Source organism: Mus pahari, chromosome 10 (genome assembly GCF_900095145.1).
Source record: "Mus pahari chromosome 10, PAHARI_EIJ_v1.1, whole genome shotgun sequence".
NCBI lineage: Eukaryota > Metazoa > Chordata > Mammalia > Rodentia > Muridae > Mus > Mus pahari.
The window spans coordinates 34768987-34780918 of record NC_034599.1 but is presented as its reverse complement, the minus strand read 5'-3'; the positions used below and the strand labels follow the sequence as shown (position 1 = coordinate 34780918).

Sequence of the window (11932 nt, the reverse complement as noted above, 5' to 3'; positions counted from 1 at the left end):
AGAGAGGCCCCTTGGTCTTGTAAACTTTATATGACCCAGCACAGGGGAAGGCCAGGGCCAAGTAGTGGGAGTGGGTGGGTAGGGGAGCAGGGGCGGGGAGGGGGTATAGGGAACTTTCCGGGATAGCATTTGAAATGTAAATAAAGAAAATAATAATAATTTTAAAAAAAAGATACAAAATGCTTCACATTTCCTCCCTTGCTATGCTACTGTTATATTGAGACTTCAAATGTTCAAAATCCTAACATCAACCAATGGCATTTTGATAAATTAGGATAATCTTAGTAAAACATTCCACTATACAATCTACTTTTATAATCACAAGTTACAAATTTAAGTTTCCTTTGGTTGTCTCTTAATTATAGACTTAAAGTGTTTCTCATGCTAAAGGTGGCTCAGGCTAAATCTATACTATCAACTATCATATATTTTCAATTTGCTTTGATTGTCTTTGAAATATAAACTTAAAATGTTTCTCATTATGCTAAATTAGTATACATTCACTATTCTAAACAGAGTGAAGAAGCCCCTCTTTCCCCTTCTCTCCCATAAAAGAGTTTTATCTTCCCTGAGCTCACCTTAAAGTCTGTTCACGCTGTTCACAAATTTATCTCTTTTGTAAACTTATAAGCTCAAAAAATGCTCACTCAGATCTACTTCTCATGAACCAAACAGACTTCATCTGGATAAGTTTCCCTGTCAATCAATACCAGTCAGTAGCCTATGTTCCCACGTGTTGCCTATCCCCCCCCCCCCCGTTCCCTGGTTTTGGTACTCCCCTCACCGCAACCACCAAGACCTAAGGATTTTAAATGCATACCTAAGAAAAAGGTTTTCTCTCAAACCTACCTAACTTTATTTTCTTCCTCATATGTGTGTGTGTGTGTGTGTGTGTGTGTGTGTGTGTGTGTGTGTTTCAGCATTTTCTCAAATCCAGATGATTACTTAAAATTTATATCCAGGACAGTTCCAGAGAAGCAACACGGAGACAATCCAGTTTACTCTCACAGGTGCTTCTACTGGTCCTGTGCCTTCATACCCACAGATTGTCCTACAGACCCTAGAATTCAAGGGATCAGCCGACTTCCCTAAGACTTGACCAACTCTCTCTTTCTCTCTGTCTCTGTCTCTGTCTCTATCTCTCTGTCTCTCTCTGTCTCTGTCTCTGTATCTCTCTCTCTTTCTCTGTTTTTCTCTGTCTCCTCTATTTTCTGCCTCTACTCCCTTAACACTCCCTTCTCTTGCCTCAAATAAACTTAATTTTATACTAGACCCATCTTATGGCTGGTGTCCCAGGGAGGGGTGCCTCAGTATGGTCCCACAAAGGCAATCCCCTCACACCACATCATGCCACTGCATTAAAAACACATCACTGCCAGATATTTAAAAAACAAAAACAAAACAAAACAAAAAAAACTAAGAAAAACCTAAAACCACTACAAGAGGAAGAATAAATTCTCTAAAAATTTAAATAGGTTTTATAAATAAAATATAACCATTTTATTTTTTGGCATTTTGCAGCATAGAGATATAAGTTAATAAATGAGTTATAGGGTATACTCTGAAAAAGAAGATATATGCATATTTTCCCATGGAAATTTACAGCTTCATGATTTAGATCCATTTTACCTAAACTAATGTTCGTGTTCTTAAATAGATAAATATTTTCAATTTATTAGACCTTTTGTTTGATTTGAGAAAAATTTTACAAAACCCAAAAGTATTTCTAATAAGAAATAATCCAGATTTATGCTTTGCAGGGATAAAATTACAACATACACAAACACACACACACACACACACACACACACACACACACACGCAGACCCAAACTTAACTAATCACAGAAGTTGTGCACAAAAATCAAGTTGAAATACTGCAAAGGTATATGATATGAAAAGCTTGCCTTAAATATAACTTATACTAGTTTGGATTTCTGAGTTTCTTATAGACATCTGGAAATTACTATAAACCTTATTTCCCTTATCCATTTGCCTCCATTTTAGCACCAGTCCTGATTTTAAAAAGACAGCAAACAGTCCTAGGAACTAGGCCATAAGTCACCAGCTGCAGGAATAGATCATAAATTCCAGGAATAATGTCGTAAAACCTGCTCCCAAAGAATAGCCTAGAGATAATCACAAGAATGGGAAGAAACCAGCTGGGCCATCTCTGCTGGGCATCTCTATCTCATCCTGTAATTAAATGGCTGTGACATATGAATGCAGACCACTGACCACCTGGCATAAGCCAATCAGAAGCCAACCCCTCTTAGCTCCCCAACATCTCACCAATGAAATTTTAGATACCTAACATGATCTCTAACAATAGAAGAACTAACACAGTAGCCAATCAAAGTTATAATAATGTCACCCTACCAATAACATTAGAGACTACCAAACTTTCCAGAGAGTTTCCCTAGTTCCCTATAAGAAGGCCTGTGTGCCTTTGGTGGCCTAATGGAAGAATGGTTGACTTATGCATGTTGGTTGTTTCTGCTGAAAAAATGCCCTTGTATCTGCATGCTATATGAGTAAGGGGTCTTCTTTCAAAGATGTTCAAATCCTTGCACGACTCCATTTTTGAATGAAGAATTCCAAGACAGTCTACTGAAGAGAACAAGTGAGTCTCTTAGACTCTGTAGAGTTAGATGACAAAGAAATACTTAGGAATCACAGTGCTTGAAGAAATCCAGACAGAATAAAAATGAATGTACCATCACTAAGAGATTTTATCTTTTATTTTTCATTATAAAATATAAGAAAATATTAAACAAGTATGTATCACAAAGAATAAATGAAGTGGTAAATTGATGCAATGCACATTTTATTGCAATATGCCTTGGAACTCAAAATGCCACTGGTCCTATGAACTAAGTAGTAGATGTAAATCTGTCCTTATAAAGAGTAATTCATACTTTGTTAAGCACACACTTAGATGTTTTCATTTACTTCCAGGCTAAGACACCTCTTAAGAAACACATGCCTCAGGGCTGCTTTCACATCCTTGTTCCTCAGGCTGTAGATCAATGGGTTGATGGTGGGTGTCACAAGATTGTTGAAAATCTGAATAATTGCACTAAGCAGTGGGCTGGGGTTGGGCTGTAGGTAGATGATGATGACTGGTCCATAGACACACATGATAGCTGTGAGGTGGGCACTGCAGGTGGAGAACGCCCTCTGCCTGCCTTCTGCTGAGCGGATTTTTGAGATGGAGATCCCAATTCGAGTGTAGGACACAATAATGAGAGAGAAACAAATGAGAGATAAAAGACCAACATTTGTGAAACCTACCCTCTGTGCTAGAGAGGAATCTTCACAGGCTAGCAATAACACTGCAGGCATGTCACAGAAGTAATAACTCACCTCACTGGGGCCACAGTAGGGCAATTGGAAAGTGAGGGAAGTTAGGATAGTGGCATGCACACAGCCACTCATCCAGGTCCCTGTGGCCAAGACACAACATACTCTGTGGTTCATGATGATTGTGTATCTCAAAGGGAAGCATATGGCAACAAAGCGGTCATAGGCCATCACTGTGTACAGGAAGCACAATATGCAACCAATACAGTGATAGAAGAAGTGTTGTACAACACATCCCTGGAAAGAGATCCCTCCACCTTTTCCTGAGAGATATGACAACATCTTGGGAGCTGTAGTGGAACAGAAGCCCATGTCATAGATAGAGAGGTTGCTCAAGAAAAAGTACATGGGTGTGTGGAGTCGTGAGGAGGAGGTGACTGCAGTAAGAAGGAGCAAGTTTCCCAGCAGGGCACAGGCATATAATGTTGAGAACAGGAAGAGTAGGACATTCTCCAGGCCCTCTGTCTCAGGGATGCCCAGCAAGGTAAATTCTGTCACCAAAGTGTGGTTTGTCATGTTTATGGATGAATCAGTTCCTGGGAGCCTGTGGAAAGAAATTCTTGGTGACACTTATTATGTGTGTGGAATAGAGGAGTTTAAATTACAGGGGTGGAAGAGAAAAGGATGCTGGTATTTACCTAGAGATGTTCTAGTCAAAATTGTCTTTCCTGGTGATTGGATATTTTTTCTTCAGTTAGGCTCTTAATTGTAGCTGCTGCTCCTTAAAAATCTCCCAGAGAAGGTCATTTGCAGGGCAATTGCAGGTAATGTCCTTCACAACCTCACCCAGAAGGGATCTTCTCTTCCCCTCTTTATGCAAATGATTTTATTCCATCATTCCAGGTGTTTCCTTGTAATTCTAGAATGAACAAATTACTCTAGTAAGGATCTTGTAGTGATTAGTGGGAAAGGATAAGAAAATCTAGGGTGTTTTTCATAAGCATAATCAGAATGCACCACATACACCTGTGAAAGTATCCCAGCACTAACTGAATTAATGAAAGAATTTTCCTTTCTGTCTCACTGGCACCCATATAATAGCATGGAGGGGAATGAGAATCAGAGATCACAGCATTTACAACAAAATTACAACAGCACTTGATATACCTCGCAATTTTATTCTCCAAGTATGAAGCTCACTGAAACTGGAGGTCGAATGAATACATTAGATTTTTGTTACTCTGTGTCCTGCATATGTGCTCTCTTCTCTTTGGAAAAAATGAGCATTTGTGATTGTACATGGGATTGATCTGTGGCTTGTATAGAGGAAAATTGAGAATACCATAGTGGCTGCTGCCTCTCTAGGCACTCCTTGCATGGTAGCAGTGCTTTGTCTGCTGTAATTATCCCTTCATTCTCTCTGACACACATAACATATACATCAAATGTACACATGTGAACATAAAAATAAACATACAAACACAGAGAGAGAGAGAGAGAGAGAGAGTGACAGAGACAGAGACAGAGACAGAGACAGAGACAGAAGGAGATGTCCAAACCTCACTCTATTGTTAAACTTTTAAAGGATGTCACATATGTCACAAGAGACAAACTAAGGGTGTGTAGAAGTTCAAAAGGGCAACCTCAAAAGCACTTTATTAGCCAACTGTACATAAGAAACAGATTATACAGATCAGTCTTTAAGCAATAAAACCACACATGGTTTTATAGCTATGGAGCTTTACTGCCTTTATCAAGAAAAGGTGACGTCCAATTTCTTAGGTTCATTTATGAACATAAGAATATATCATCAAATGTTTCTTCCTTTAACTATTGAATCATTGATTATTGAAATCAAGCATTCAGTAGACACATAGATTTTCCAGATTATTTCCTTGGGCACGGATAACAATGGAAAGTTACCTAAAGAAAGACCTTAGCATTCCATATGGAACAAACAAGCCATTGTTGCTTCTACCTCAGGCTACAGATTGTTAATTCTGGAATCATACTTTGAGTTAAAGAGAAGAAGGGGTAGGCATAGAAAACACTCATTACCAGTTTTCACATTTTGAAATCTTCTAATATATTTCATGTGTTTTTCCGTTTCCAACACAGTGCAATTCTTAAATTACAGATTAATTGATAGAATCTGTCGTGTAAAACAATAGATTTATTGCATCCCCACCCCACAAAATGACCCTAGTGATTGAGAGACTGAGCACTAAGATAAAGGTGGAGGTTACATCTAGGCACTTTCTGACCCACAGAAATCCTAGGATGATGGCACTGTTGAGTGCTGTCTTCCTTCTTGCCTGCATCAGAAGCGATGAGCTCACCTTCCTTCAGTCTGTAAGTTAGAACTGAGAATCTCTCTTCCTTTGAAACACTTTCTAGTAGGGTGCCACACATCTAAGTGTGGTTCTTGTCCCTGGGAGCACTTTCCTGTTTGGTTCCAGGAACTTCAATAAGTCACAACAGCAGGGATTTGAAACATGAGTTTCCTTTGGGTGTTATTCCCAAGAGGAAGAAATCTTACTGAGAAAGCATCTCATTAATTCCTTGGCTTAATTGTGTTGTGTGTTTGTGTGATGGGATATTTGAATATCTTTTGTGAACACATTTATGGACTACGCTGTTCAAAAATGTTCACATGAAAACTCAAGCATACCTCTGGGATACTTAATGTGTTATTAAAGATTATAAAATCTGGTAATTCTGAAATCCTATTTGTCACATACTGACCTATATGCTGAGGTGGGGTTCTCTGAAGGAGGGAGAAGTGCTGTCTCAGACGGTGTTCTCTTGGCTGATATCTGTAGCATCATTCAGAAGATGCGGTGGGGAAAGTCAAAGCAGTTTCCCAGCAGAGGCATTGGCACGGACGCTGTGCATGAGGGAAAGATGCTCAACATGCACAGAGAATTTAATAGGGGGTTGAAAGTCAGAGCCTATATTTTCAGTTTCTGAGGAGTCTTAGAGAATAGGATCACACATTTAGGCTTGCCTGAGTGACAGATGATATTGAAGTTCAGCCTGAGAAACTTGGTGAGACACAGTGACAAAATATGAGATCAGTCATAATTTAGATGATGTCTTTTTCCATTTTTCATTGCTATAACAAAATTCCAGGGATTGGGTATAATTATAAAGGAAATACATTTATTATTTTTATATTTTTTTCTTATTTTTTCTTATTGGTTATTTTATTTATTGACATTTCAATATATCCCTTCCCAGTTTCCCCTCTATGAACCCCCATCCCCTCACTCTCCCCTCTGTCTCTATGGAGGTGCTCCCCTACCCACCCACTCCCACCTCCTCACCATTGCATTCCCCTTCACTGGGGCATCGAGCCTTCACAGGACCAAGGCCCTTCTCCCATTGATGCTGGACAATGCCATCCTCTGCTACATATGTGACTGGAGCTATGTGTCCCTCCATGTGTACTCTTTGGTTGGTGGTTTAGTCCCTATGAATTCAGTGTGTGTGTGTTGGGGGGGGGTGTCTGGTTGGTTGATATAGTTGTTCTTGCTATGTGGTTGCAAATCCCTTCAGCTCCTTCAGTCCTTTCTCTAACTCTTCCATTGGGGACCCAGTTCTCTGTCCAAGGGTTGGCTGTGAGCATCTCCTTCTGTATTTGTCAGGCTCTGGCAGACCCTCTCAGAAGACAGCTATATCAGGCTCCTGTCAACAAGCATTCCTTGGCATCCACAATAGTGTCTGCTCTTGGTGACTGTATATGGTCTCTGCTCCACACTTTGTCATTTGCTCCCTTGAGTATTTTTCCTCCTCCTCCTCCTCCTCCTCCTTCTTTTATTTTTTATTATTATTATTTCTTTTGGTTTTTTGAAACAGGGCTTCTCAGTGTAGCCCTGGCTGTCCTGGAACTCTGTAGACCAGGCTGGCCTCGAACTCAGAGATCCACCTGCCTCTGTCTCCCAAGTCCACACTTTGGTCTTCCTTTTCTTGAGCTTCATGTGGTTTGAGAATTGTATCTTGGGTAAGATGAGTTAACTGCTTGGCTATGCAAGGGATATAGTTAAGAAGGCATAGTGCCAAGGCAGACAGTGAGATGCAGGACTGGGAGCTGCTATGACTTTTTGGAACTGCCTCTATTATCTGGGAGCTTGGTAGATTATGATGGAAATCTATAACTAGTATATGGGTGACATGGTTATGACTAGTTACTAGGAACATGGAAAGAATCATGTCTAGTTTCAGAAGCATAATTTGGTATTCTTCAATAAACAGGGAATTGACATGCCTGTGAGCAGAATACCAGAGTAACCCCATCCTAAGTAAAACAGGAGTATAGAATGAGACTGATCTGACACGGAGAAGGGATGAATAGCATCACAATTGTCTCCAATCTTCATCCAGGACATATATCTGTGCTAAGGATTGTAGCTGTCAGAAATCTTTTTGTTGTTTCTTCCTATGCCCTTGGATTCCTTAAACATAATTCAGGCTTACTTACCTCTGTAGTTGGCTATGGATTTACTTAGGGGAACACAAGGTTTGTAGAGGCAGAAGAACATAGAAAGTTTTATAGACATACCACATGTGTTCACATATTTCATTTTCTGCTAATTTGTTTATTTATTTATTTATTCAAAACTTGGAATTAAAAATTTATACTAAGAGGCAAATCTTATTTGAAGAGGGGTTTTTTGAGGTTTTGTTGTCCTTTAATATCTCTATATGTTTTGATGATTTCTTTAAAGGATTCATATTCAGGAGTAGAAAATATAACTACTCCTATTTCTTCAAAACAACAAAGCAATGTAAATGACAAATTTAATTTAAATTGACAGGGAATTTAATGTAATTTGGGGCAGATTGTTTGACCGTATAACATCTTACTATAGCAAAAAAAGTCAGGTCGTTTTTTAATAATAAAATAAAATAAAATTTAATACAAAACACAAGTAACACTTTGGAACAAAACATACAAACACAAGGAAAAGAGCCCAACAGAAGATACGAAAAACAGAGGCCCACTGGTTCTTCCATTCAGGAGACCCATTAAAAACACCAATATGGAAGCCATAATGTACATGCAGAGCACCTATTGTAGACCCATGCAGGCCATTTGTTTTGCTGCCTAAGTCTGTGAGTTCACATGATTTGTGCTCACGTTGATTTAGAGGCCATTGTTTCTGCGGTGTTGCTTATGCCTTCTGGCTCTAACCCTCTGCCTCTTCTCCCTCTGGGTTTCCTGAGTCCTAAGGGGGGGGAAGTAGATGGAGATATCCTGTTTGGGTTTGAGGGTTCCTAGGCTCTTATTCTCTCGTAAATGTCTGGCTGGGGGTCTCTGTATTTATTCCCATCTGCTGAAGGAAGAAGAAGCTAAGAGATGAAGTGTTGCATACCATTATTAAGTCTACAATTCATTTCTGACCACGAAATGTTATATTCTGGAAAACTCTCCTTAAGGATCTCTTCACCTCCTTGTTCCTCAATGAATATATTAAAGAGTTGAGCATGGGTGAGACAATATTATTTAATATCTGCACCACAGCCCCAAGCAGAGGGTTTGGTGTGCGCTGCAGGTAGATGATGATTACAGGTCCATAGGCACAGAGAATGGCAGTGAGGTGGGCACTGCAGGTGGAGAATGCTTTCTGTCTGCCCTCTGCTGAACGGATTCTCAGAATGGCAACCCCAATGTGTACATAAGAGACACAAACACTGAAGAGAAGCATCAGAGCCAGAAAACCAACATTGATGGAACCCACCTTCCGGGCCAACTTACTGTCAGTACAAGCCAAGGGTAAAACTGCAGGAAGGTCACAGAAGAAATAGTCCACTTGATTGGATGCACAGTAGACTAATTGAAAGGTTAAAGAGGTCAAGATGGTGGCATGAATACAGCCCACTAACCAAGCTATTATTACCAAGCTCACACACACTCCAGGCTTCATGATGAGCATGTATCTCAGTGGGTGACATATGGCAACGTAACGATCATAGGCCATCACAGAATAGAGGCATCCTTCAGTAGAACCCAGAAGGTGATAGAAGAAGAGCTGGGCAGCGCATCCTTTGTAAGAGATGGTTGGGCTCCTTCCAGAGAGGTAAAGAAGCATCTTGGGACAGGTTACTGATGGGAACAACATGTCAAAAATAGATAGAAGTCCCAAGAAGAAATACATGGGAGTGTGAAGGGAAGATGAAGAAATGATTGCTGTAAAGATGAGTGAATTTCCGAGCAAGGTGAAGAAGTATATGAATAAGAACACCACAAAGAGTAACGTCTCCAGTCCTTGTGTCTGGGGTATTCCGAGTAGAATGAATTCATTGAGTAGTGTGTAATTACTCATTTTCTTCAGAGGTGGTCTTAGTGGAAATAACTGTCAACTAAACTTAAAAACAATGAAGCAGAATAAATATAATAAATTCAACATTAATATGCTAATCATCATTTGTGCTAAAATCTAAAGTCAGTCTCTGGGCTTGTTCATGGTTATGAAACAATACCCATCATTACCCAATACTAGATACATCATGCAGGAAAAAATATGCTTGATTAATTGATATTCAGGAGTGCTTTTAGAGAGAACACACCTGGTTAGGGTACTCTCTTTGGTAGGGATTCCCTACTGAGTCTGGAGGCAATAAGTGGCCTCAGTGAATCAAAGGTTAATTAAAGAAAAAGCATCAAATAGTCTTTTCTAGGAGATTAACTGGAGAGTGAACCCATTTGTCTGTTAGTTCACTATACAGGAAAATGTCTAGCACTGAAATGCTATAGTTCCATCTCTGCATACTTCAAAAGGGAAACTACACACACACACACACACACACACACACACACAAACACACACACACACACACCACATGAACAGACCGACACAAACACACACACATACTAAATTTAACAAGTTATTTTAGAAGAGAATTAAATTTGAATGTTAGTTTTATTAGACTTGTCTAATCATCGCAGATGATGTTAAAATTGAATTTTAAGTATTTTCCTAAAAATACTTTGTGATTAGTGAGTATTAGTATGATAATCCTTCCTGATTATCAACACAAAGCTAAATAAAATTTATCCCAGTCAAGTTAGGACTGCCTTAGAAAACAAACCACAAGTTTCAAACAGAAAAGTATGTAATGTATCTTTAAGCAACTGCATACCCGAGTGATGTTTTAAAAAATGACCTGAAAGTGCAAGTTTCTGATTATTTTTCGAATCATTTGCAGAGTTATTCAAAGAGTTCATCAAACAGACCACACGGTTATCAGATGTGAACTTGGGGGTCACAGCTTTCTTAGAACAATACAACAATAGAACAATTGATGAGTTTCCTCTCGTCCGGCTGCTGACAACACACCCATGCTATGCACTGTTTTCTGTCTATGGAAGTATAGAAGCAAGCTCCTGAGAGTCAGACATCTTTTCTGGAGTTTTGTGGCTAGTCGTCTGTCTCAGTAGTCTTGTTTAAAGGTCCTTGTGAATCATGCAAGCACACATGATAGTTTTCCATTTATAATTTTACTTCCATGATCTGTAGTTTAGACTTACGAAATATACGAAAACTGTCCAATTTTAACTGTCCCAATTACTAACAGTGATTTCTCCTCAATTTCTCAGATCTTTCCTTTTTTTTATAATTAATACTTATGGATAGATAGATTGGTATTCTAAATATTAGTACATTCCTTCTATGTATATACAAGAAAATTTTAAGTAATTGAGTCCATATTCCTGGAGATTAATTACATAAATATATGATTGATATTCAATAACAACTTCATAGTTACTGGTAATGAATTATCAAATTCTTGGGCGAAATTACATAAAATAAGTTGGAGTAAAGAATGAAAGAAAATGGAGTTCTTTCAAAGGGAAAATTAAAAAGGGTGTGGTTATTAGATATTTCTGTAACAGAAACTATGAAAAGTGTAGTATAAAAATTCTTGAATTAATACAAAATTATATATGATTATGTGTATATCCTTAGATACATTTTTCCAGAATTACATATAATGGTGTGTATAGTTACTGAGTTTATACCATGTTTCCTTTCAACGGAATGACTAACGTGACATAATTTATTAGTTCAACTGTTTTACTTCCCTACTGCCATTTGATAATGTTGATAGAAAGCTTAGCCTATCAAGTTCTTTCAGTTTTAGTTCTTTGTGCTTTTAGCTGGAAGGAAGTCAGATTTCTTTTTTGTTTCTTACTATCCTCTATTTCCAAAGAAGCTAGTTTGAATTTGTTTCTAACTGTAGCAGAGGTCTTGGCCACTGGGTGGCTCTCATGCTATGTATCACTCTGCATAGCCTCTTGGGATGTTTCAGAGCCTGAAATGAATGCACAACAAATAGCTGTCATATAAGTATTTAGTATTTGAACACATTCTTAGCAAACATATTTAAACAGGTGGTCTAGAAAACTGTGGGGTGTGATTTGTGAGCTTCAAACTGTGAGAAAATAATGAGTAAATAAAGGTCATATTTTGCAGTCAAAATCAAGGCAAAATGGATGGGGAAGCAAACTTGAAACTGTGGGTTGTCCCTAAAATTACCTTTAGTACATCAACCACCCATTAAATGATTATTGTTGATTAAATTAGAATATATCCCCCATCCTAGAAGCACTGTGAAGTTTAAATATG

General features: G+C 38.6%; 2 protein-coding genes across 2 annotated transcripts; both read right to left on the bottom strand.

Annotated features, from left to right (window-relative positions):
- Positions 1–2844: 2844 nt before the first annotated feature.
- LOC110327797 (putative olfactory receptor 10D4) lies at positions 2845–3898 on the bottom strand. Its single transcript, XM_021207012.1, has one exon. It carries the CDS (start codon positions 3876–3878, stop codon positions 2934–2936), a length of 945 nt encoding a protein of 314 aa, XP_021062671.1. The 5' UTR covers positions 3879–3898; the 3' UTR covers positions 2845–2933.
- Positions 3899–8634: 4736 nt separating this feature from the next.
- On the bottom strand, positions 8635–9647 carry LOC110327798 (olfactory receptor 148). The gene has a single exon (XM_021207013.1). It carries the CDS (start codon positions 9626–9628, stop codon positions 8696–8698), a length of 933 nt encoding a protein of 310 aa, XP_021062672.1. The 5' UTR covers positions 9629–9647; the 3' UTR covers positions 8635–8695.
- Between the last annotated feature and the right edge of the window lie 2285 nt (positions 9648–11932).